Source organism: Magallana gigas, chromosome 2 (assembly GCF_963853765.1).
Source record: "Magallana gigas chromosome 2, xbMagGiga1.1, whole genome shotgun sequence".
In the NCBI taxonomy this organism is placed as follows: domain Eukaryota; kingdom Metazoa; phylum Mollusca; class Bivalvia; order Ostreida; family Ostreidae; genus Magallana; species Magallana gigas.
Genome location: NC_088854.1, coordinates 24,639,339 through 24,667,247, shown reverse-complemented (window position 1 = coordinate 24,667,247; position 27,909 = coordinate 24,639,339). Strand labels below are relative to the sequence as shown.

The 27,909-nt window shown below is 33.1% G+C and overlaps 3 protein-coding genes across 4 annotated transcripts; 1 reads left to right on the top strand and 2 right to left on the bottom strand.

The window, feature by feature from the left end:
• Nucleotides 1-292: 292 nt before the first annotated feature.
• Nucleotides 293-4,780, bottom strand: LOC105321215 (tetraspanin-9). 2 transcript variants are annotated; one of them, XM_011419469.4, is made up of 8 exons: nt 4,397-4,780; nt 4,011-4,081; nt 3,022-3,252; nt 2,636-2,710; nt 2,347-2,457; nt 2,041-2,226; nt 1,587-1,670; nt 293-864 (listed from the first exon to the last, which is right to left on the bottom strand). In XM_011419469.4, the coding sequence occupies exons 2-8, from the start codon at nt 4,074-4,076 to the stop codon at nt 778-780; spliced, it is 840 nt and encodes a 279-aa protein (XP_011417771.3). In that variant the 5' UTR covers nt 4,077-4,081; nt 4,397-4,780; the 3' UTR covers nt 293-777. The 2 variants fall into 2 exon arrangements, with proteins under 2 accessions (XP_011417771.3, XP_011417770.3); XM_011419468.4 differs by having other exon boundaries at nt 294-864; nt 4,401-4,777.
• Nucleotides 4,781-6,311: 1,531 nt separating this feature from the next.
• LOC105321216 (uncharacterized) lies at nt 6,312-11,811 on the top strand. The gene is made up of 11 exons (XM_011419470.4): nt 6,312-6,469; nt 6,753-6,773; nt 6,900-7,262; nt 7,348-7,559; nt 7,698-7,862; nt 8,073-8,220; nt 8,309-8,466; nt 8,567-8,715; nt 8,816-8,940; nt 9,658-9,972; nt 11,133-11,811. Exons 1-11 carry the CDS (start codon nt 6,439-6,441, stop codon nt 11,312-11,314), a joined length of 1,869 nt encoding a protein of 622 aa, XP_011417772.3. The 5' UTR covers nt 6,312-6,438; the 3' UTR covers nt 11,315-11,811.
• A 5,711-nt stretch (nt 11,812-17,522) lies between these two features.
• Nucleotides 17,523-18,725, bottom strand: LOC105321253 (neuronal acetylcholine receptor subunit alpha-3). The gene has a single exon (XM_011419516.4). It carries the CDS (start codon nt 18,723-18,725, stop codon nt 17,523-17,525), a length of 1,203 nt encoding a protein of 400 aa, XP_011417818.4.
• Between the last annotated feature and the right edge of the window lie 9,184 nt (nt 18,726-27,909).

Below are 27,909 nucleotides of genomic sequence, written 5' to 3'. Positions count from 1 at the left end.
TCAATATTTACAAAATCTCTATAATTATTCGTCAACATCGTCTTTATATCGATAAACAAAAGTAAAACAAGCTTTATATATAACATGATTTTATTTTTAATATAAGCAAAGTACATCAAAATTAACCTAGAATTTAGAATTGTATTTAAAATTTCTTTCAGCCTAAGAAAAATCCAAATTTTTAAAAACAAAACACAATATTTCTGAAAATGAGTAAACGTAGATTTGTATAACATAAGAACAAATGTAATAACAGGCTTTACATAAAACATGATTTTATTTTTAATATATGAAAAATACAGAGAAAATCAACCTATTATTTAATTGTATTCAAAAAATTTTTTTTCTACCTTAAGAAAAAGTCAAATTTTTTAAAACACACAACACAATATTTCTAAAAATGAGAAACGTAGACTTGCAGGAATCAAGTATCAAAAGGTGTACAACAAGTTAAACATTGATACAAAGAAGTTTAAATGTGTATGTGTGTGTCACCAAACTCAAGTTTCCATACTTTAAGCTTCAATAACTTTGTAGTCAAATGGCACAATGGTAAATACATGTACATTGTATATAAAAGAAAATCCAAGTTTAAATCTTCGAAACAATTTTCCAATCATAAATATATAAATAATTTGCATGATAGAAAACAGAACATGCATAGAAGTAAAATTACTATAAAAGACGGATAAAATTTGACGGAATCCAAGAATTATAGTAATGTTCCTTGTGCACAAGATCTATTAACTTGCTGACGTTAACCCGTGTTTGATTGGTTTATACAATTTTGGCAGCTCCAGACAGACTTTTGCCATCCTCCCCGCCTTGTTTTATAATAACAATGGATCCAATAAAGGCCACCAGCTATAAATATACACATGTAAAAATATGTTATTGCAATGTTTTAGGAAATAAATAGGGAAAATTGTTATTCATTGTTTTTGCTTTTACTAAGAACTTCTAAATTTATTTACGATAAATATTTTTTACAAGATGGCTTAAAAAAACATAGGAGCAAACACTTAAACACATAGTACACATTCCTTGATGCTAAAATTGTACTTGGTGCCAAAATAACCCCGAACCTAAATACATATACGAATTGCAAGATGCAATGGAGGACAAACAATGAATTATTAATGGATAACCGTGCTCCACACCAATAAACAGGCCATAAAGTGAATCCTTTAAATAATACAAAAGTCCCCCAGTGGCTTGTAAATATAACAAATAAAGAATTAATTGCTTCTGTAAATAAGGTTGCCAAATAACCATCATATAATGCAGACATTGAGCATGCGCGTTGGGTACCTATACACCATTCCGTTTTCCATTTCTGATCCGTGACTGATTAATACTATGTATTAGAAGAAGTCCCGCCAAAATTGACAACAGCTACAATGTCCATATGGAGAACAGAAATGGTTTGTTACGTTTAACACAGATATGAACTGCTAACATATACTACATGTAGTAATGTACCCGGAATAAAAGAGAATGTTTTGATTTCAATGTGTCCCACCAAATTATGGTCCCACGTAATATGTCACTTTAAACTGTCCAGTTGTATTAGTCCAATTACTTACCTCCACTAATAGGATGATGACCAAAATGGCGATGAAGGCCGTGCTGTAGGAGCTTAGTAAGTCGTACGTGGCGTCATAACAGCCCTGTAAATATAATAGCCATGATACATGATACTAATCCTGAAAACCGGCCGGGGGGGGGGGGGGGGGGGGCTGTGGTTTATTTCATAAAACTAATCTTACACAGACTCTGCGGAAATCCGGATATCTAGATTAATCATCACTTTCGCCATTTAGGCAATAGTTACAAAAATGCTAATCTAAATTAGATATATTAATATCTTCGAAAAAAATCGGAAGAGGATTTTTTGACCTATTTCCATTTTAAAGGTGACAGAGAACAGAAAAATGATATAATGTGTAAAAGTTACTAAACAAAACGTAAAATATTGTTTTTTCTTCTTTTTACCTTGCAATCATTATTTTAATTCTTACTTCTGATGTGAACACTTACTTTGGTGTAGAAATTCGCCGTGACACCATCTGTGCAAGTAGAGTCTGAGTGTGTGGCATAGTTTGAGGCGGTGACACCAGTACAACAAAATGTCGGAATATTTTTACTTCCGGCGCTGGCTATCCAGACAGAGGAGTCAAAGTCGTTTGTGGTTCCGGTGACAGCATTCACTCCGCAGCAAGACAGCTGAATAAATAAATGACCATACAATCACTCGAAAAAGTGTGAAAGCAAAGTTACCACAATTTCACCCGTAACATGCATACTACGTTACTTTTCTCAGTATCGAGTCAGAATACAACTTACAGACATAAACATGTAGTTCCAGGCAGAAGATATTTCGTGGGAGGTCAGATCATTGTTTTTGTAGTTGTTATGAAGCTGACTAAGTAACTCCGTCTTCATCCAAGTCTGGATCTGAAAACACAACACGGCTGGCATTGATGCTTGACTGGCATTGTGATGAACGCAATCTTGAGAGTCTCATAAAGGTAAATTAAACTTGTGTCTGATTTCGATCTTTGACATTTCCCTCCTTTTGAAAGCTTCATTGATCTTCCAATGAGAAACAACAAAGATCTGTGTTTGTTCTTACCTTGTCATTCCAGACAAACCAGAGGATGACAACAACCAGCTTGGCCAGGAAGAAAATCAGTACAAATGCAGCATACTGAAACAGACATAGAAACGTCGTGTATAACCCCTTTTTATTAACAAAGAAGAAGTGTACTGCATGTGGTTTCATTAATATTCAAGGGTATCAATTTTCAAGGATAAAGTGAACATCACAGTTTCAAGGATACGTAAATTCGTGGCCAGTGACCCTTTCAATACAAAATATATGTTAATAGAATTGCATTTCAATGAACGTTAACATTCATGGATCAACTCAACAACGAAATCCACGAAAATTGGTATTCAACGAATATTGATGAAACCACAGTATATCACACAATTACCATATATTTACACTCTACTCACAACGACCAAGCAAAGTCTTTGCTGACAAAAGGCTCCACAACAACCAAACATGGACACGATAAGAACAAAGGCCCCAAAGACAATTAAGGTCACGGACAGACCCTTGGCAAGGTCACCCACATTCAAAGCTCCAAAAGACAACTGTTGCAACAGGGGGAGGATTTGATCATTGATGACATCAACGTCTACTAGCATCAAAATTCCTGGTATTAGGAGGCCGAGCCCGAGCAGCTGAAAACAATGTGTTGAAATTCTTTACCGATCTCTTAAATAGTACGATTAAACATAGATTAAAAACTGTCTTCGACATTGTTTTAATATTCATCAATCCTTTATAGTTATATGATGGAATGTGTAGAAAAAGGTAAAAAAAGGCAATTCTATTATAAATCATGTTTTTATTCTCAGTCTATAAATGTTATAGCGTGAATTTGATTATTCCTTCAATCAACCCTTTTTCTCGACTTTAACCGGACCCCTTTTCTTTAAAAAAAATATTTGTTGCATACTCTATACATGTACATAAAAATTTAAATTCCAAACATGTGCATTAATCCAAATACCGAGATTTTGATTTACAGCTATCAGATCATTCAAATCAATTATCTGATCAACTAGGGTTCACTATGAATAAATAGAATTTATTTTGTAAAACCATGATGAAAAGGTCAACACAGATTTGATTTAACTTTTGCATGAAGCGTGCGTTTAAATGGTTTGCCGACGAAATCCCAAAGACACTCGCAGACTGGTTAAACATTTGGCAATTTTATATTATATAATTACGCAAGAATGTTCTCAAAGCGGAAAACAATTATAATACAATCTAACTACGTTTTATACATATCATGTGCAACGTCCAAAAAGACTTGGACTGTAACAAGTTTCGTAAAAAAAAAGTTTAAAAGTTTATCAAAGTAAAGAAAATCAATAAAGCATTAGTGTATAGATTAAAAAGGCGTTGAATACGTAAGTAAATAGAACGTTACCATAAACAGTGAGTTCACCACCACTAGGAATATCTTCATACATTTTCCTCCGCACGAAAGCGCCATTTTGACTGTTTACAAATGAGAATAAAAGAAATGGTAGAATACAGAATAGAAGGAATCATAAGCCGAACATGATCATTTTTTTTAATTCGATAAAAATTAGAAATGCTCAATCTTTTGATTGCTTTCCGAATAACATGTAACTATACGTTCAACGTTCTTCAAATTCAAATTGTTATTTAAAAGAATTTTTTTTTTAATAATCCTGTTTTCATAGAATTTAGAGCATCTTCTTATTGCATGCCGTTTTTAGAGATTGAAACAACTTTGATACCTCGATACTAAGTTTCGGGGTAAAAGACACAATAATCGGTATTACGTACTTACTTGTTTGCGATTTTTATTCCTTTGTATTTTTCTTTTCGTTGGTATTAGATTCAAAGGGTATTTCTAAATCACTTAAATCCACTTCAGTCACGAATCCGAGTTTCATGAACTTCACGCAAGTTTGATCATTCGATTGGTGGTTGGTTTGACGTACATACATGTAGATCTCTTGAACAAACAGTTGCAAAATACCTCCCTCTGATATTGCGAGTGATTTATATTTATAACTTTATAATGACCCAAATCGATTTGTTTGTTAAGACGGTTTCAATACACAAAATGGTGCTGGTAATAATTTAGATATTAAGTGTAATGCCCATGTAATTACATACATGTACACATACCTCTCGATTTACTGGATTATTTCCTACAGGGGAGATATTATGTGTTCTAGGTTAGCTGTAAACAAGCAACGTGTGTAGAAATGTACATGTATAATCTAGATTTATTGATTTAGAGCTAATTACTAAACCTTAAAGCGCATCTCGTGCATGCTTTTCATTTTTCGAAGACAAAACTTTATTGAATCTTTGTCATATAAACAACTACAAATAAAGTTAATTTAAATATCTACTGTATAATCGTTTAACGTTAACATACATTTTACAACTCGTTCCGTGTTTACATTGAAACCAAGTAGTTTAAATCTCCACCAGTCAAGAAAGTCGAAACCAGAAAACAAGAGGATTAAGAGATCCCGGATTATAGGGATTTCTAGATATGGTGTTTATAAAAACAGACAAAACAAGGACAGTATTTGAAGATTAGAGATTATTGTGTATTAAAAATGCCTGTCTGACTAATGGTAGTACTTAGACAAAGTTAATGAGTGAAGCTTGCCATAAACCTCCATCCATGACCCTATATACATGTATCTATAAGATAACTATCTCCCACATTTCAAAGATTTTCGTACTCGGTATATATTAAACAGGATTAATCTTTCTAGTAAATCCTATATAAATAATGCTATCTTGGAAAAACAAAAAATAACAGTATTTTGCTCTTTTATTTTTATGGAGCTATAATCACAAACATCAAAAGTCGCCATACCATGTATGGGGAATGTTTGTCGCGGTGATGTAAATACCATGAAATAATAAAACCCTATATTTTTAAGTTTATATGACATGTATTTGCAACATTCTCTATGTGGTATGAAAGACTTTAATGTCTTAATTTGAATAAGATTACATAATATAAGAAAATTATTTTTGATCTGAAAATGTATTTATAGTTAGTTAATGATGAAAAATGCACAGTTGAATTTTTAACTCGTAACTTACAAATAAAAAGTTAACGATAGATTTGCTTTTGGTCAACAAGACCAACTGAAGATATTGTTAATTAAATTGTTCAAAAAAAGTGTATATCCTAATTCCGAGGTGTTCATACCTCAAAAACTTTTTTGTGAACAAGCCTTCACAGCTTCACAGTGGCTTTTTCGATTACTATCTGCGACCTATCGTAAACAAAAGAAAACAATTGGCGAGAGTAGCAGGAACAAATTAAAAAAAAATGTTGGTCATGACGCACGTGTGCGCACATATCCGGTTTTCAGTTCAACTTAAAGTACAAAATTTTCGTGACGAAAATGTACATGGTTGCTTTTGCATCCGACCACGCGAAAAAAAATCACATATGACGTCATAAACAACAAATATTCTCATGATATCGCTTCTTCCTAGCAACCACATTCTCTCTGACCAGTAGATGTTCATTGATATAATTGAATGGTCATTGTTGTTCCGTCACGTGACACATAAGTCACGACTTCAGAGTTCAGATATTGCAAACAAATCCATTATATCCAACCTTGTTAAAAGTATTATGACACGGTCGAGATAAAATTCGTCGTTTACTTTTGTGGGGTGGGGGCTTAGGTTTCTATCTAAGTTTATAAACAGGGTGTCTCTATCCAGATCAAATTCAAAGTTGTTGAACTGGAGGGAGATGTATTGGTTTTGAAAAGCAGCGCACTTGCTTATTTAACGAGTTGAGCTACTCTGAAAAAAAATTGTCTTAAAATACTCATAAAATGTATTCTCTGGGATTAATTTATTTAACAGGTTTGTATTAGATCCATGTTATGTTTTATTTGGCAGCATTGATATCTTCTAGAAACATAATTTTAGTCACTTTACGTAAAATTCTTTCTGATATCTATGTATAATTTTTCTGGGTTGCCATATTTTTTACATTTCCAAAGTTGATGAAACCCTTCTTAAACATTGAAAGAATGTTATACTTAAACATTCTTGGAATGCATACAAATTGTAAAACTGTCATATATTTTAAAACTTTAAAGGATGAATAAAAATCAAATAATTATTGTTATTTTACTATTTTTAGTATTTCCTGCCATTGTTTTTGGTAAGTTTTTGATTTACTATTTATTTCAAAAATCTTAAAATGTACGTCATAAAATTGACAGTGTCATGCTTCATAGTTCTAAGATGAATTGTATCCTGGTATACATACTTGTATTGCAAATTTCAGCTGCCAGCAATAATAAGATTGTCTGTGAATTCGACACAAAACCTCTCTCGTGTCCCGCTGGTACAACCATACAAATAAGAACTGTCAATTTCGGTCGGACTAACTCCATTGTTTGTAAGAAGGACCTCACCATCGACTGTTATTCCTCTGGGCGCGTAACAGGATTAGTGGCTCAGAGATGTAACGGACACGACGTATGTCAGTTGTCTGCGGACGCTGGAACTCTGGGAGAAGATCCTTGTCCCAGCATTCCAAAGTATCTCGACATCCTGTGGGACTGTAACCCTCTTCCGACCACAACTCCGATGACTACTACTACAACTACAGTTGCCATGACAACTGCCCGAGCAAAACAAAATCAAGGTAACGATAAACTGAATTTTTTGCATATAATTTAAAAAATATGAATGAAAAAAAGAATATACGGAATGTTGTTTGGGTGGTTCAGGACCAGATGTCTGTCACGGGAATCTAGTGACCGGCCCCCGCGGAGTCCCAGATAACCAGATCACATCATCCTCCACGTACAGTAACTCCTCGGGCGACAACTACGCACCGTATCGGGGTCGGCTTTACAGTTTTAGCCAGAGCTTCCAGAACGGAACATACCTTAATGGAGGATGGTCGGCAAGAGTCAACGACAAGAACCAGTATATTCAGGTGTGGTGACACTGCAGGGAACTCTGCAGCCATGCTAGTTTTGGAAACTAAAGACCTATTTCCTTCTGTCACATAAATACTGATATTAGAATACGCATTCAATGAATATTCTATTCTGATACTTAAATCTTTAAACAGGTCCAATTTAACTCACAAAGCATTGTAAGAGGAGTGATAACACAGGGCAGAAACATCGACTTCCATACACAGTGCTGCTTCGAACACGTCACTAAATACACCGTAGAATATAGCGTGGACGGCGTTCACTTTGATCCTGTGAAAGATTCTAACGGAAACCCGATCGTAAGTTATGTTTATATACCAACTTTCAGTCTGGTTACCGTGTTAATAACATATAAGTATATATATTCAATAAACGTATTAATATGTCTTAAACATGGACAGATAATAGAATTTTTCAAAGTAGTGGCACTCTCGTTGAGACTCCGATCACTTCTATATTCGATATTAATACCAATAAATTCATTTATTTAACAAACGAATGTTGTTTAGGTATTCAATGGAAATAATGATCAAGAATCGGAAGTAACAAACATGTTTGGGTGTCCAATCATCGCCAAGTATCTGAGAATCCGACCTGTTGATTGGAGGAATCACATCACCCTTCGATTTGAGGTGCTCGGTTGTCCCTCCAAATCAGGTAATATACCTTTGTTCTGTCAATCATGATGTTAAATTTTGTAGTTATTTATCTTGGTTTAATTAATCACTGATCTCTATGTCCATAGATCCGTACGGCGTTTGTCCACAAGGATGGAAAGAGAGACCCGGAAGTGATACTTGTTATTTGATAACGACACGTGATGCAAAAACATTTGATGACGCACGAAAGACTTGTCGTCTGCAACAGGGGGATCTATTGGTAGTGGATGACGTACAGGAAGCAGTAAGAAAAATAAAATTTGAAAATCATTCACGAGACTTTTGGGATTTCTTATTTACCTGTGTTATTTTATCACAATCATTTCCTTTTTTTGGCATTTTAGGCTTGGGTTAAGCAGGAACTTGACGGCATAAAGAAAACGTTCTTTCCAAGTTTCCTGTACCAGGTGTGGATAGGGATGTCCAATGCCCCTCGGACAGATTCACAAAACTTTAAGTGGGTGAACGGCGCCCCACATGACGTCAACGTAGTGTACGTCATTCTCATTGAGAATAGTTTAGAAAGTAACTGAAATAAATACATATAACATTGGTTTTGTACAACTGCAACAGCCTATTTTCATGTTTTCTAGGCCTTGGAAGAAAGGAAATCCCGATAACTTCGCTGGAACGGAACATTGCGCAGAATTTGTAGACTCTGAACTCAATGACGTTAATTGTAATTCACCAGTTAACTATATATGCGAAAAGAAAAAATGTAAGTCATAACAAAAACCATCACAGTACAGTTTGAATACTTCACTCTTTATCATATACAAATGGTTAAATTATAGCTCCCTACTTATAAGTGGATAATTGCATGAGTTGTTGTCAAACGTATTTTATAAAAAAAAAATGTAAATGCTCACACCAGTTGAAAATGTTGACCAATTTTTACATACTATTTTGTGTGCTAGCCCATTTTTTTTGTAAATTTCAAATATTATTATATTATATGAGTTAGGGTTTCAGTGGATTTAAACAAAAATTAATGTAAATATAACCTTTAGACGTATGATGGTAAAGCTTGCGTTTTGTAAAGTGAATTAAGATCGGCGTTTCTCTCAATATCTGTAAACTTAAAACGTCTGTATATGTCCCATATGTTTTGAAATTATATTTCAATAATAACAATAAAGTTATCTTGATAATCTTCTTTTGACGTATAATTTCAAAATATTCTGCGGGATTGTGAAACGTAAAGATAACAAAATGAGGTATTTAATACCCATTTGACATTTAAAAAAACCACTACACAATTGTCCAGAAGTTTAGCAAGATATCTCTATAAAAAAGCAAAATTGTTTATCATAATGAATTTTTAGAAAATGCATTAAGTTTTGTGTTACAGTTTGTTTAAAAACGGAAACCCTTGTAGTAAATCTTTCCATAACAATCAAAATTATGAATTCGTATACTTTGAATTAATAATTAGACTGGACTTATCCCGGGCCCGCCACAACACAGACTCCTCCAGCCACAACGATGTCGTCAGGATCCGGAGCTTCTGGAACAGGAAATTCGGGTACCGGAAGCGGTGGAACAGGAACTGGAACTAACACAGGAAGTAGTGGGTCCGGAAGCGGAACTGGTACAGGTGGTACTGGGTCGGTGACTAGTGGTGGATATGTTGGAACACATGGATCACACTCACAGTCTGTCACTACTCCAAGAACAACAACCACTACACAAAAATCAGGAGCTACCTCAACTACGTCAAACGGCCAGTCTGGACAGTCGCACTTTTTAGGTATTATTTCAGTTTCTCATTCATTCCTTCGTCATGAAATGGTAATAAAATAAAATGTTACACCTTTCTGTCTATCATTTAGACTTTACTTTTCTCAAATAATGTTATATAGCTAGTAATTTTTTCTGATAACCCTCTTTAGCCAATGTTACACTTGTACACTTTAACATACGCTCATAATGACGTGATCACGATTTTCTGAAGTTTTGAAAATTTGTCTTAAGGATGACATTTACTCAGAATGAAAAAAAATTCCACTGATGACAATGAAAAACCAACTATTGTGTGTTATAGACCTTTTATTGTAGTGTTTTTTTTCATTTTCAAAAAAGTAGGTCAATGACCTACTTTTTGAGTTAATGGCCATTGCATATTTTTGGAAAATTAAAGGAAAATCACTTAAAATTTTACACTATGATTGAGATTTTCTTAATTGTGAAAATAATACAAATTGCTCAACACTTTTGAATATAAAATACAATTTATGAATGGCAGTGACACTAAATACATACAAAGCATTAAGTTTTCCTTCACAATTTTTATAAATATTCTAGTCCGAATTTCCTCTATCACTTTTCAAATTCCTACCCATTTTTGATCCAATTTTACAAAAAATTGAATGATGATAATACAAAAACATTTGTAGTATTAAACTACTTATATTGATCTTATTCTGTTGGCATATAATTTATATGAGGTCAATGATCAAAATTTTGAGATATGGTGTCTTTTCTCGTTTTTAAGCATATTTCAATATTTTTAAATTCATGCCATACGGTTATTATAATGAATAAATGGGGTAAAACTACCAGAAAATATGCAAAATTATATAGACTAAAATATAAAATCTTAACTTTTAATATCAGAGTACTTCCAAAAATGTTTTAGCAGAAAACAATATCTGCAAAAGTTAGTCCGAATTTCCTCTGTTTGGCTAAAAGTCTATTTTTGTTTTGGCATAATTCCATAATATAGTAGAAATATCGAATGTTATGTCAATACTAATTCATTTCACAGATACTTTTTGTGTTTAGAACAAATCTTACTCATGACATTGAACTTTATAACAATCCGAATTCGAGAACTCAAACCCTGAGTAAACAACACCCTTAACGTTTTTATGTTTTAATCTAATTTATAACAACAATTATTACTTTCAGCGGGATGCCATGATATGTCTGATTGTATTTACATCGGGATCGGGTACCATCAGTCCTGTAAGGGGTGTAACTACGTCCTAGAATGTCTGATCAATGGTCCATCTATCAACCAATGTCCTCAGGGTTACACGTTTGATAACAACGTACGCATGTGCACCACACAATCAACTACTTGTTACTAAAATACGAAGACGGTGCAGTTTACGTTAGGAAATTCATTTTCTGTTATGGATATATTGTGTTGACGTTCTATCATGTACATATATTAAAATGAACATCCGTTTTTATTTGTTGTACCTTTTAGAGTCGCAAATAACTATATATTATTGATGATATTACGCGTTAATTTATACATATCACAACAGAAATGTCATTCTAAGATAATTAAATCTTTTGACTTACGATTGTCAATGAATCAGTCAGAGTTATTCCTCGTCGTTTCAACGTTCGAATATTTAAATCAACTGTTTAACAAAATCGACATTAGATATGGTGGGCTAAATAAAAAAAACCCAACTGATGGAACGACCCAAGCACCAATTAATAAAAATTTACGCGCAGATATGTAATTCATACTTGATAGGTGGAGAGTTGCTTTTTCACCTATGAAACATTTATGCTTTTTTCTCCCTTGACATGATCCAGGCATGCATATACAACACTTACCAGTAAAAATTGTAAATAAAAAGTATTTACTACTGTATATGTTTATTGAAGTTTGTGTGCTTTCTTTTAAACATTCTTTTTTGAAGTTTTTTAAATAGCATATCTTCAAGCTTTATATAGAATTCATATTGACTATTTATTTAAACAACAAAATGCTTTCTTTGTTGATTCATGCAGGATATGACAGTGGCGACATTGCAGAAAAATACATAACCCACTAACACAGAACATGCGTTGGAGGGTTATGCATTGCAATGATCGCTACCTTCATAACCCGCATTAATCATCAAAGAAAGTATTTTATTGTTTATATTTACATCTTTCCTTTAATTTATAAATCGATTGTAAAAAGAAAGTTAAATTAAGTAAATTACTGTTAACGTATATCAGTACGTTAGCTAAAAGAAACGGCCAATTTGTTAATTATGGGTATTTGAGTAGGACATTATCATGATTATTTCGTGCAGTCCGTGATTTTTCTTAGATCGCTGTAGTTTTCGACTAGTCGATAAACGGGGCGTGTAGATTTCAGTCGTATTAGTTTCCAAATAGATATAATGTTCTTACTTCTGCATTGTATTGTACATCTGGACTAAAATGTACATTGATTTGAGTGCAAATAGGAGTTAATGCGAGTGGTGCTAAGATAAACGTTCCCTGCAAAGTGAATTACTAATATAAATCTATATATTTTTATTCTTATTTGAACGATACTATATAATTATTGTCTATTATTCATCTCCTATTTGCGTTAACGATGATTTTGATAAGATTTAATGGATATCTTTTTATTTCATCGTCCTTCATTCAATATCTCAATCTGGTGTGTCCTTTGGTGTTGATAGACATGAAATTGAACCACGTCACGTATTTGGGCGGAGTTATTCAAACCGCTTGTATTTTTTTCCGAGTCTCGTACAAAAGAATTGGGAAACGCATCGCCGACCTTCAAATGATAAATCATGATAAATATGCTATATATACCTTTGGATGTTAATATTATTGTTTTTAAGAATCGTGAAATAAGAATGAAGTAGTGTAAAAGTTTAAAGAAGTGTTTGTAAACGGGAAATTAAAAAAAGTGTTTAAAAGATCTTTAAAATTGCATAATCATTTAAAATTGTATCCAAAAATATACGTCGTAACATGATTATTATATTTAATGCATTATTTAAAAGTTTAATTAAATATTAATTTCATAACACGGAATTATTACTTAATTACCCGTGACCTCATAGAACTTGCCAAATGTCGGTGAATGAACGAAACGAATAACGGACAAGCCTTTTAAACCAGTTAATAACAAAAAGAGTCGTAAAAGAATTAAATTTAATCTTCAGATATAAACTAATGCTATACCTGTACGTTTTCGGTCGTCATTTACCGTTGAATAAAAAATTCAAATATTGATGCATAGTGCAATCTTTCAAAATCATCTTTTCTAATCCCATTAAGTGGAGCAGATAAATTAAGTATGTAGTTATGATTGGCAAATTTCAAGAGATTTTCAAGACTCACCGACACGATTTGTTAAGAAATTGGAGAAAAAATTATAGTTTCCAGTGTTGAGTCGGGTGATTAAATTCATGAAAACCATTATATTCACTAAAACAATTGTAGTTATAGATAAGATTTGAAAGTTTTAAAGTTTTTTTTATGTCGGATGAGAGAATGTGGTGGTATTATTTATTTATATTGATAAATCTGTGCAAAATATGTATTCATTTTTTCAATTTCGAAAATGTGGTGGTTTTATTTATTCATATTTATATATTTGTGCAAAATATGTATTCATTCTTCATATTTCGACCAACCGAGCAGTTTTCTTTATTGGTAAAAAGGATTGAAAACAACTAATAAAAATATGGCCTTCCAAAAATTTATTATGAAAACCAGGATTATGGCTTCTAGTGTAGTGTAGAATTTTCAAGTGGTTGGTGTTGATCTTTAATTAACAGTCACGCATACAGTCAAGTATATTGAATAGTTTCCAAAAAAAAATGTTGTCTTTAGAAGTTTTCTTGTTGACTTATTGTTTCATTGCATTAATTAAGATTATGTGTGACCGAAGAGAAGCTTTCTCTTGACGGCTTACCAATGGATAAGCGATTACAGATGATTGCTGAAGTGATTTCTATGTCATAAAATTTACACACTGCTGTCAAAATTCTCTTTTCTGCAAGTTAATGGTTAGAGAATGAAACTGAATACTTAGAAAGCTCAAGACTGCCCGATTTTTTAATCCTTTAAAAACCTTTGATTTCTTCTTGAGCAACACACTTTCCTCTATCCGATTATTTGTTTTTGGATCAATGACAGAGTTGTATTAGTATGAAGGGACCCTGAGCTGCATCATCTTGATCTGATACATCCAATCATACACTGACCTGATGAGAATGTATATCTAGGATATTTATAAACAATTTGATTTTATTCAAACTCTAAAACCAATATTTAACGTATACATAACATAATCATCTTGAACTTAACAACGAGCGATAAAGTAATTCAACTGGAGTAATCAGTGTGGTTTTTGTAGTAAGAAAATAGAAGCAGTATAATTGTCATCACAACATTTTTTTTATTAAATAAAATTTGGTTGAGCACATATTACAACTAATAAAAGAAATCTTTCAGTATTGAACACAGTGCATTGTAGTACAAAAAGTAGTGAAATACATTGATTATAAATACAGAAAATATTGAAAAAAGGCTCTTCATTTCATTATGAATGTACAATACTAGTACTTCGATTCAAAAGACTGTTAATAACATGAAATATACACATGTATTCCAGAAAACATTTCTAGATGTCCATGGTTAAACATTTTCCAAAAACTTAGTTTTCCACATTTTGTACCTAATAAATGAATGGTCCGATACTATTGGTCATGATATCATTTTGAAGGTGTATTCAAATAAAAATACTCCACCAAAGGAATATTTAAAATTTTGATTATGGTCCAACTACATGTAAATACACCTTAAAATTTTGCATTGAAGTCTATGGGCAACGTATGTTTTATTAAGATATTGTAAAAAGTAACTCTAATTAAATTCGTAAAACTCTCTTGGTTAATACATGCATTAACTTTCTCTTCACTATAATATGAAATAAAATTAACCATTTACCGCAGATATTTTGACGAATTTTAATTTTCTCTTTTTTATCAAGGGGAGATAACTTCTTAAAAATTTTAAGGTTCAAAATGACCGGCTCCTTAAATGTTTTCTGCCATGTGAATTTGGTTTATTTCACTTTTGTAGCTATCTAACAATACATATTTAACTAGTTTAAAATGATTTAAAATTGTTCAATAACCCCTCCTTATACATTGAATACCTTAACAAGTGAAAAGCTGTCAATGTGACAGCAAACCGGGTTTTCTTTTATGTAAACTGTATCCATAATCCATGTCAACCCTTATCCAGTGAAATGGAGTACCCTACATGTATATGCAACATTTTGCCAAAAAATGACTAAGTTCAAAAGCTAGTATTTTTTTTTTTATAAATTATCGGAAATCAAAATCCTAGCAATATGCACACCTCTGATATATGTACAATTGATCTGCAAAAGAACAACTTCCTATCTTGAAAACTGTAGGAGGAGTTATCCGTACAATGAGGGTACCCTATATGCAATATTTTGCCAAAAAATGACTAAGTTCAAAAGCTGGTATTTTTTTCATAAATTATCGGAAATCAAAATCCTAGCAATATGCACACCTCTGATATATGTACAATTGATCTGCAAAAGAACAACTTCCTATCTTGAGAACTGTAGGAGGAGTTATCCGTACAATGAAGGTACCCTATATGCAATATTTTGCCAAAAAATGACTAAGTTCAAAAGCTGGTATTTTTTCGATAAATTATCAGAAATCAAAATCCTAGCAATATGCACACCTCTGATATATGTACAATTGATCTGCAAAAGAACAACTTCCTATCTTGAGAACTGTAGGAGGAGTTATCCGTACAATGAGGGTACCCTATATGCAACATTTTGCCAAAAAATGACTAAGTTCAAAAGCTGGTATTTTTTCGATAAATTATCGGAAATCAAAATCCTAGCAATATGCACACCTATGATATATGTACAATTGATCTGCAAAAGAACAACTTCCTATCTTGAAAACTGTAGGAGGAGTTATCCGTACAATGAGGGTTCCCTATATGCAATATTTTGCCAAAAAATGACTAAGTTCAAAAGCTGGTATTTTTTCGATAAATAATCGGAAATCAAAATCCTAGCAATATGCACACCTATGATATATGTACAATTGATCTGCAAAAGAACAACTTCCTATCTTGAAAACTGTAGGAGGAGTTATCCGTACAATGAGGGTTCCCTATATGCAATATTTTGCCAAAAAATGACTAAGTTCAAAAGCTGGTATTTTTTCGATAAATAATCGGAAATCAAAATCCTAGCAATATGCACACCTCTGATATATGTACAATTGATCTGCAAAAGAACAATTTCCTATCTTGAAAACTGTAGGAGGAGTTATCCGTACAATGAGGGTACCCTTTTGGCAGCCGCCCGCCCGCCCGCCCGCCCGCCATTTTCACCATTTTAATAACCGGATTTTTCCGTTGGAAAACCCGGTTAAAAATGATTTTAAGCTTTTTTGTTTATTGCAGTAGTAATCAGTGTATAATCATTCCAAATGTTCCATATCTTTATGCCGTGCAATAAACATCATTTCGTATGAGTTATATGACGATGGATTACTAATCTAATTTGATAAGCTTTAACAAACTTTAAGATACAAAATACATAATTCAACATTAGTCAATGTTCACAACCAAAATAGTAATTCCGTTAAAAAAGTACTTTATATATATATATATATATATATAAAAGATATTTTTAAAAGTCCGATAATATAAATGTTATCACAACCTTAACAACACAACAAGAATAACCACTTTGCAAAATATAAGTATCTTACAATCTAAAGGTACATATAAGAGTTATCAAAACAATTTTCCATCTTCATTGTCTTCATCGCTACACGTTAAAGGTCTTTGGGGTCTACTCAGCCTTCGGCAAAATAATCATGTTCGTCAAAATAAAACATCAAGTTGAAAACAACTTCAATGTCAATTTCTAAGCTTTCACGTTGTACTTCAATACATGTTTAAGATACCCTGTCCTTGAAAAGAAAAGAAAGTTTTGATTTCGTTGACATGAACATAAAGTTTCCTCATTCACGGTAATAAAATTTTTCAATGATTTTAGAAGCAGTCAATGTAATGATATAATCTGAATAGCAAACATAGAATCCGTTTCACACAATACAAAACCCTCTTTAAAGTCTTAAACTTTTTTTAACTAATGGCACGACTTTCTGCAATACACTTTTATAGGCAAATGACTCTTCAAATTTTGAATGTTCTGTATTAAAGCAACTTAACTGCAATCTAATTCTCCTTTGTAATGTAAAACGAAGCCATTTTGTTCCAAATGAAATACGTTCGTTTTTGATAGCAAAACATATATGGGGATTATTCTTTTTTCATCAAGGCCTTCATTTAATTAAAAACCTTACAGCTGCTTTAAAAATGAGCTTTAAAACGTGTACGGATCTTAAATTCCTGATAATTCACGAAATCGTATGGTTTACCGAAATTCTTTTATAATTCAATTGTCTGAATCTCCATAGGTAGTCCAGAAATTATAATATTCTAAATTAGAATATATAATTTCGATTTCTAATGAATTACAGAAATGACAATTATATACACAAGGTTGCAATTGATCAGCATAAATCCAAACATAACCAAACAGAAGCGGTCAGTAGCTTGGCCAATATCTTTCCAGGTCAAGGACGGACTCGATTCGTTGTCTTTATCATCGTCATAGGTATCTTTATCCTCCACTTTATTATTCATGGCAACATTGCTGTCGGTCCATGCCACTTTCCGCTTCTCTCTTTTCAAGCAAAATTTCCCACCGAGAATCATTTTGTGAAACCTCTGCAAGTAATTTGGAATTTCCACGTTGTCTTCCCTGCTATAGAATCTCAGTCCTATTATAACTCCCACAGTCATAACAACTCCCACCATGAAGTCTCCCAGAAGTTTGTAACTGAGATAGGCCACGCTGGGTTCCGATCCCTCGGGGAGCTTTTCTTGAATGAGTGTCAGATAGACAGCGACGGCAAGAAGGACTGTCGTCACAAACCCGACACGCTCACCACAACACGGTGGCATCAAAAAGGCAAACAGTTGAAGGAAGGAAAGTAATGCAACAGGCAATACCAAACTAGAAATATAATAAACAGATCGCCGTTTCATTTTCACGGACATCACAATCTCCTGTAGGTTCATGGTATTTGTTTCGGAGTATATTTGAGTCTCAACTACGTCCCAAAGAGCATTTTGAGAGTACTCTGACGTTGCCATTGTCGAACGAATGGGAACTAACAAGACCTCCGTCTGTAGGTATCCAGGTAGATAAAACCGCAAAGAACAAGTCTGGAGATCGAAAGGATAGTACGAGAGGTCGGCGTCACATGTGCTCTCGAATATGTTTGGTGCAACCCAGGAAATGTGGCCATTACTGTCAAGTCTCACATTCATGTCGCTATGTCCAACTTCTACTAAAGGATCATACATAAGCATGTTGACAAGGAATGGCATCCATACTTTTTTCTGGGGTACTAAAGTGGTCTGCAGGTCTCCGCCGTACGAGGCGGGGGTCCAGGTTAGGCGGTGATCTAGCCAGTGGACACCTAGAGCCCCCGTGATAGAAAATTTGCTGATGGATTCGTCAAACTCCTTGATGCTCTTGAAATAAAACGTTATGTTCACTTGGAGTGGTGTAGATCTATCGTCTCCTGGTCGCAGATTACGGTCGTAACTGGTCGGAAACAAAGCCGTATGCAAGTTCTGTTCGTTTGTGAAGGTGTACATCTGGCACGGTATCCAAAGACATAAAAACGACAGGGCAGTTATAACGTCCATGACTAAGAACATAATGAAAAGACACTGAGCAAAAGGAACCGCTGTACACCAAAGTTAAACTGAGAAAAATCACGTCATTGACATAGAACTCATAAAACAGGACTAATGCATATTTTTAAACATAATAATCGTTCTAAATGAGCGCCGAATTAAGTGCTCCTATAGTACCCATTCACAGATTGAATCAGGTCAACATCTAATGGCATTGGTTTAAGTTTATTTAAACACTGAAAAGGGGATTAACGGACAAGCCAGAGATATTTGGCCGAGTTCAACCTTATATAAAAAGAGTGGACATGAATTAAGAATACACTCGGCTTAATGACATTTACATGTATATGCAGGGTGCTATAGATATCGATAATGCGGAATCCCATATTTTCACAAGTCATAATAACCTGAGCCAAACGGGTATTGTAAAAGAAATTAAACAAATGCCGCTTTCCTGTTTAATTATAAAGTTGAATTATTGACTTAGTCAAAGTTTTTTAATGTCATTTCTAATTGCTTATTTTACTCATCGATGCCAATGGCTTGTTAAATTAACGAAGTGCAAATAATTTTCAGCGAGTTGATTTCTATCTTGTTTGATCAATGTTGGAGCATTGCTGATTCACCTCCAGTTAATTAAGAAGTATCTAGATTCACATAAAAGTTTAGCAGGTATTCCAGTCTATGTGTTGGTCGGTTTAAAACCAAATATTAAAAAAAAATTTAAGTACCTGCAGTCTGAATAGAAGGTCAGAATAGATTGTTTTTACATACACAGATATATTATGATTAATTACGTACATTCCCCTTAACACTGCATTTAGCAACACAATTCATTTTTAACACAATTTTATCTGATTCAGTTTTGATTATCCTTGTTGTTATTGAAGCTTGCGAATACATGTTTCATTTATCATATGTTACTTTTCACCATATAATTCAAATAAATATTACTCTGTTTTTAACAACATTTAAGAACTTTAATTTTGTAAAAAAAAATTTTTATTCGAATGAGTGCTCAGGCTACTTCCACTGAACATAATAGATTCACAGCAGCCGATCGCAAAGAGGAGTTGAAAAACATCCAAAACTGTTCTTAGCAAAATAGCTGTACACAAACGTAACTGAACATGTACTTCTACATCGAATATTTAAAAATTATTTATTGAAATTATTTTGGTGCAGTCAATAAACACGCCTGCATTGAAACTAAATATTTAATTAAGCATTTTATTTTCCTAAGGAATATTCTTGCATTAAAGCGCCTTTGTGAAAGAAGAATTAATCTTTAATACGAAAACATCTAAAACCTCTTCTATTTACTTCAGATCAAACGGATTTTTTTTCACTGCACATAATACTTCGCCTTTCTTTTTTCCCTGTATACGCCAGACATACTTGCTTTTAAATAATAGACATTGTATTAAGTAAAATAACAAATTCCAAGTAAATTGGCCGTTCGCTCACCCACTCGAAGGTGATCGAAGAAGCTTGTCAGATGAAATACATATTATTCTCAGCTTAATCACAATAAAAACAATCGCCAAGACACTTCATTGTCAAAAAATTGTATAAAGTAAACATTGCGTAGGACATAGTTACAAAGTGGAACCCTTTGAATTTTCGGTGAACATGAGCAATCTCTTTTTACAAGCACACAAATTAAATCAAAATTGAACATGTCAAAGTTTTCATTGGAAAAACATTGTATTAAATATATACAACTTAAAGGCATAACTACTTTCTTTAAATAACTTGATTATTTTTTGTTTGTAAAAATAACACATATTTAGTCAAGTTGAGGACAGCTGCCCATAGCTTTTAATGTTTAGTCCCGTACCGGTGTAGCCCTACAAGTAAACAAGGAATACTTTTTAAAATCGGGTTAGATTAAGATTCAATTACTATAAAAGTAAGAAAAGAGAAGACGGGACTTTGTCGTGCAAATCTAACTCACCAATCATCACTCATCGAGTTCGACTTGCATTACATTTTATCCACTGGTTTTAAAGTTTTCATTTTTTAACTCTTGTATTCATGAGTGGGTTACTCTGCTATGCCGTTGCGTCTTTTTACCCGAATGGACCTAATTGAACCTTAATTTACCCACATTTGACGAAGACATAATTCAAAACGACCCCTTTTTCAATATCAATCGGGTTTGTATTTAAAAGAAATCTTTAATCGAGTTTTCTTCATTTAGCAGAAAACGACAATAATATTGTTTCTAAAATGGGAGGAAGGGTGCCAGTAGGGTATATTTTTGCTTATACAATACTCTTAGAATGCTTGTTTTTCTGGTATATTATTTAATAAATGAAAAGCGTTGATTAATTAATGGACAATGACAAAAACTTTACACATATTTATAATTTTAGGAAAATTATTATTGATCAAAAGATGTAAACAAATGAATATTTACTTTCGCACAATGTTTCAGTAGAGATTCATCAAGGATTTGAAATAACGTGTTTTTAATTACTTAATCAGAATGTTTGTATGACAATCTTGGCATTTATATACATGCAAATTGCCAGTCTTTCTATATACAGCACAATATAGCAAAAATAAACAAAAATCTGAACATCATCAATATGAAAGTTGAAGCTTCCGCTATACCAAGTTACACAGAGAGTAATGTTTTGTCAAATCCATTGCTTTTTTGTTTGCGAATAACTTTGGCGAGGAGTTTATCTCTTTGTTTTCTTATTAATTACTGGTTTTAAAAACAAGCCTATGCTTTTTTGGCAAAAAAAAACAATGCGCATGAAATACCATGAACTACTTTGCAAGGATTTCGGCTGCACATCGAAGAAATGAGGAATTGTTTTTATAATGCTTGTTTCAAAATTAAATGCACTGTTGATATGTTTTCTTCTAGACAGACACATTTTTGTTAATAGCCACTTACAAAATTGAGCCGCTCTCTGACGCCCTGCCGACATTAAAAGCATGAGAAAGAGAAAGAGAGAGAGAGAGAGAGAGAGAGATTTTGCCAGTCGTTATTACACAATATGCAAAAGTCAAGGAGAGTTTATTAGGTATTAATAGGAACGTTTGTCAAAACCATGAGTATGTATTATTTGCAATTAAAACCATTTACAATCAAATTAACCTATTAAAAAAGAGATAAGAAAGTAGGCATATGCTATTTTATAAGCCATCTCTGATTAATAATGAAATCGGTGATTTGAAATGTTTGTTGATAATAGTTTGATTTTTGCCAGACAATTTTGGAATCGACATCTTATCTGGCAAGGCTTTTCTTTTAGAATTCGGCAAAAACGTATAGTGGAATATGCAATCCTTCAAGTTGCTCCGAGGTCTTCCAGAGCTCTATCAGTAATGCGACACAGAGGTGACGTTTTTGTAGAAAAAATTTCAATTGCATCTTGTGTAGTGCAATTTAGCAACATACATTTCTAGCAAAACCCATCTGTTTTTTACTTCTTAGCTCCCTACGTTTTCTGTACAGTGGTATATTTCTCTGTATCGACCTTTTTTAATTTTTAGTACTACATCTTTAGAATACAACATATTAGTACATACATAATGATACATAATATTTAATACATTTATAATACAATATTGAATATATAACATATATAATACATACATATGTATAATACATCATAGAGCACACGAGCACACGACGGGTGTGACCGGTCAGCAGAAGATGCTCACTCCTCCTAGGCATCTGATCCTACCTCAATCTTTTTGGAGGTCCGTGTTGCTCTGCTTTGAATTTGTATTTCGTTTTATGGATTTTTGAGATGGTTAACGGTTTGTTATTGTCATTTTTTCATTGTTAAAGCCATTATTCCCTTTTGGAAACAGAATGAAAGTAAACAACTTGGTACTCTTTACGCACATTTATGTGTATTCTCATGCACGAGTTTTGAACGTGCAACTTTTGAATATTAAGGCTCATTATGCAAAAACAAAAACAGTAGATTCTTCTTTTCGCCACAATATACATTACTGATGTTATTACGGCAGTGAAATCTATTTTAGATTTGATGAAATTATAAAATCAGTTATTTAAAGATACGTAAATGCGCCGACTTCGCTATCATATGCAGCGAAGATGTTTCAAGTGAAGTACGTGTATAATTAAGCAAGTTTGAGCTAAACGCCCTACACGCAATATAAAAGCTAACTATTGCATTAGTAAAATAGTTGTTGAGTATATACATATGATAATTTTATATTATAATAACTGTAAACAATTAAATACAATATATCACAAACGTTTCTTGTTTTTTTAACTTCATGTAAATCAATACAATGTAAGTCAATACAAGATGGACAATGCTACATTTATCAAGTTAACATATCGTTAAAAAAAATTACAATTGACATCCACTGAATTATGTATAGATAGATACTATAACGATTATGTATACAATATTACAATTGAATAAACAAAATCCAAATCCAAGAAGGCATGCTCTATCAAAAGCCCGACTTACATCCATCCAACAAATTTGTTTCGCCAACGTGTCTTCAGACTTCTCCTCACAACCATCATCAACCTGTTCAGGCTTTACTTTTGGACTCTTTTTACGAAACATTAAATTATGCAAAAATCGCAGATAATTTGGTATGATTCTATCTTGATTTTGGTGGTAGAGTTGAAGTCCAGCAATTACGGCTATCACCATCATTATTCCGATCATAAAGTCTACCAAAAGTTTGTAACTCAGGCACGAAACGTTGGGTTCCGATGCCTCAGGAAGCTTTTCTTGGACCAGAGTCAAGTAGACAGCGATTGCTAGCAACACGGTTACGGCAAACCCAACTCGCTCACCTGATTCAACGGGGATCAAAAATACAAACAGTTGTAAAAAGGACATCATACAAACTGGCATTATCAAACTGGACACGTAGAACTGAAGTCGCCTCCTCATGTTCACCTGTAAATGAAGTTCCTGCCAACCAAGGGAGTTATCCTTTGTATACACTTTGGTGTCAGTTACTTGCCAAATACCATTCTCTTCAAATTCCTGTTGATTCATCCAATTTTTCAATACAAATAATTTTACCTCGTTTGCCCTGTACGCCGTCAAATAGAAACGTAGAACACAGGATTGTGAGTCGAAAGGATAGAACGTGACGTCAAGATTACACGTGGTCTGGTACAGATCAGGAGTAATCCAGTGCAACTTCCCGGTGTTGTCTAAACGTAATCTAGAACTTTCCTTGCCAAGTTCCCCAGCCTCGGAAAACGAATTGATGGTGATTAAAGACGGGGTCCATACTTTTTGTTTTGGAATAACAATGCTAGAAAGATCTCCACCATACATACTGGTATTCCACTTCAGTCGGTCGTCATTCCAGAAAAATTCAAACGCTCCACTGATAGAAAACTTACTCTCTGATTCGTCAAGATCTTTTATACTGGTAAAGTAAAATGATACATTGAGAATAAGAGGCGAAGATCCATTGCAGCCTGGTCGAATATTTGAATTGTAAATTGCTAAAATGTCTGCAAGAAGGGTTGAAACATCCGTATTCGTGCAGCACACGACAGAAAAACAAAGGAGAAATAGGAGCTGCTGCGACATACCTGAAAATCCGTCTAACGACATCCCAATGAACGATTCATTTACCATAAATCGTGTTTGAGGATAATTAATGTAGTGGTGGTCCTAAGGGATCGCTGCCATGTATGAAATGTTTGAGCCATGTGTGTAAATATTCTATCAAGACATTATTTAACGAACCAATAACATTAATAATTGAGGCTTGATTTCCAATAATTTCTCCATTCATCAATTTTGTTTTTTTTAAGAACATCATTTATTTTAATTTCTAATTTATAAATCAAATAAAATTTAAACTAAATTTCCTTTGATCGATAGGAAAAAAAAATAGTTCTTAAGACTAGCGCAAAAAGAAATCAATTCCCTTATTGAACAATATTGGCCATGGTAATTCAATCACTCTTTAAGACCTGCTTAGTCTCTAGCTAGATTCCTTTATAGGCAATACTTTTTTTTTTACTAATATTATAGAAAAATATTCTCTTTAAAAAGAAAGTTAAAAAAAAAACTTCACACAAAATTTTATTTTATTATATAATTTAAGTGACGTTCATTTAAACAAATTTATGTGACCAGGACACTTAAACCGTTAAATTGTCTATTAATCACCCCATAAACCCACTAATCGTTGCCGCACCGGTCAGAATCCATATCCATTGAACCCATTCTAATTGCGGAAGCATTTTATCTACGGATACAAGTGAACCTACAAAGAGATTAAACAGTAGATTTCTAAATATTGGATTTCACAATGGATTATTTAATTACAATAATTGTCACCAGACCTAAATTAACGGATATTTGGGTATTGACGAATTATTCAATGCTATAATTGTATGAGAAACTGAATTCATCAATCGCACACAAGCTACCATAAAAAGTAATAAGCGTATTGATTAGTGCACAGAGATGGAATAAGAAAACGTATTATGACATGAGCACTAACACCTCCCTTTGATTTACCGTTTGATTCTCTTAAAACTCTGATGTCAATAAATAAGATACTTGTCTTAAAAACATTTAGTACTAACACGATATATGTGAGCCAATGCTCACTAGTAATACGCCCGCTCTGATGTGAAAAAATAAAGCAAAAGGTCGACATTTAACAGGACTTTGACGTCCGATTGGTACAAAAATAAATCCCACCGTACGGCATGCCTAAGCAAAGAGTATGTTAAAATATGAAGCATCTGCAATGAATAGTTGCAGAGAAATCTTTGCCGAAAATTTGTTTAGAAATTTACTCTAAAAATAAACAAAGTCGTCATTTATCAGAAAGTTGACGTCTGATTGGTACAAAAATAGATCCTAATGTATGTCATGCCATAGCAAAGGGTGTCTTAAAATTTCAAGTGTCTGCGATGAATAGTTGCTGTGTAATCTTTGACGAAAATTTGTTTGAAAATTTATACTAAATTAAAACAAAGTTGTCATTTAACGGGAAGGTAAAGTCCGATTGGTTCAAAAATATATCCCAACGTATGGCATGCTTGAACTAAGAGTGTTTAAAAATTTCGAGCATTTGCGATGAATAGTTGCTGAGAAAAATGCTACAGAAAATGTTGTTAAGGACAGACAGACTGACTGACAGATCAAGACAAACACACAAACACACGGGGGTAAAACAGTATAACCTTCTCGTATAATTATAAAGTTATACCGGAGGTATATGTTTACGAATAATGCTTTTACCCCTAAGCTTGGTAATCGAAGCATTAAATAAAATTGGATACATGTATGTAAAAAAAAAATTCAAATATTCTTTGGCGTGACGTAAGGTGAAAAGACAGTGTATGCCATCGAGTCCTTGTTCACTTTAACCTGGCTAGGAAAAATCCCTTACCTGAGATACATTGGCCATAACTCTAATCAAAGCAGATAAGTGTTAAAATCTTGACAAAGGAGCTTTTAAAGTTAATTACAAATATTTATTTCAGTGATGTTTAAGTGGTTGCTTTGTCAACCATAAAGAACCAGGATGCTTTAAAACATTAACAATTTTCAAAAAGTAACGTTGTAGATTTTGATAAAAAAATATTTGTGGCATCATCTCGAAATGATATTTTTTAACATTCTTCCTCAAGATATGTCCATTTACAAATTGTTAACTTCAGAATATTATGAAATGTTGTGCAGCGGTTAAAAGTTGTGCTGAAAAACTTATATTAAATTATTTTTAGTTTACAAGGATCAACGTTCCCCACAAAAAAAAAAACGGAATCGGAATTTCCTGTACAAATGGGAAAAATTTAAAGCCAAAGTGCAAATCTTCAGTATGGTCTACAACTTTTTTCAAAAATGTTGTAAATGTGAAAAATATACTGTGTAACGTTTTTTTCCCCATTTATATCGTTTTGTACTCGATGTTTCTTTTTATTTAAGTTATCAAAGAAATTCAGGCTCAGTGTTTATGGTTGCTTAGTACTCGTATTTTTTTTTCATATGATTTAATTAATAAAAATTATTTTTAGTAAGTTTGATGAATTAAAAAATTATACAATTTTTACATATACTGTCGAAAATGAGTAACAATTGTTAACATTATTTACTGAGGACTGTCATTTACCTTTTGTTTTATATAACCAGCATCATAGATGTTTTCGATGTTTTGGTGGACGATGTTAGCATTCATTCCTTTGATATTTGAAGTTTCGGTTACTGATTCAATCGATGTTGTCTTAAGTTATCTGTACTATTAATGAGAAGACATATCAATTCTGAAAATTCCAAATTATCTTATGTTTCAGGTTAAACACTTAACAGTTTTGTTAAGTGTATAAATCGCTCTCATCCAAGTGATCTCAAGGCCTGCGTTAACTATTTAGTAGCTAAGTACCAGTGGATACTTTCAAACTTCCTTGTCAATTACCAGAATCCAGTTACTAAATACAATACTGGTAAAAGCTATAATAATTATCTGTCTACTTGCGTTTGACGTTCAATGTTTCATAAATTAAACACAATTTATTAAAGACAAGATACTTTTTGTAAATGAATACAAAAATATATGGTCAAATTTAAAAATAGATAAATAAAACAGTTAACTATTGAAATAATTAATGTTAATACAAACGTTTATTGAACAAGTTGAATAAAGTTTCGGCTTAAAATAAGAATGGTGTTAATTAATGACAATTATTAAGAAAGTGATAAACTCCGATAGTAAACAAAATCTTTTTATACTTGCGCCCCTATTGGACCTTTTTACTACGCAAAATAATAGATAATCATTGAAAATTTTAAGGAATGACTAGAAACATAGATATGGTAAAAAAGGAAAGAGCTACATGTACATCTTTCAGAGTCAGAACATCACCACTATATGGGCCAGAGCTATTGCTTCAAGAAGTTCCTTAACAACAATCAATTCCAGTTGTTTCATCGGCTTTTTTTTTTCTCCCCGTGGTCATCTCCACTTTGATATGTACATCTCACGTGGGTTCCCCTCTGTTCCAAGATATCCAACCCTTTGTCCTCGACCTCCTTCCTAGCTTTCAATCATTTTTTCATCACCTGAAATCGGTGGTGGCACGTGGCTAGTTATCTGGCCTGACGATTCCAGTAACTTATCCCCCGCTCACACTAGTACACAC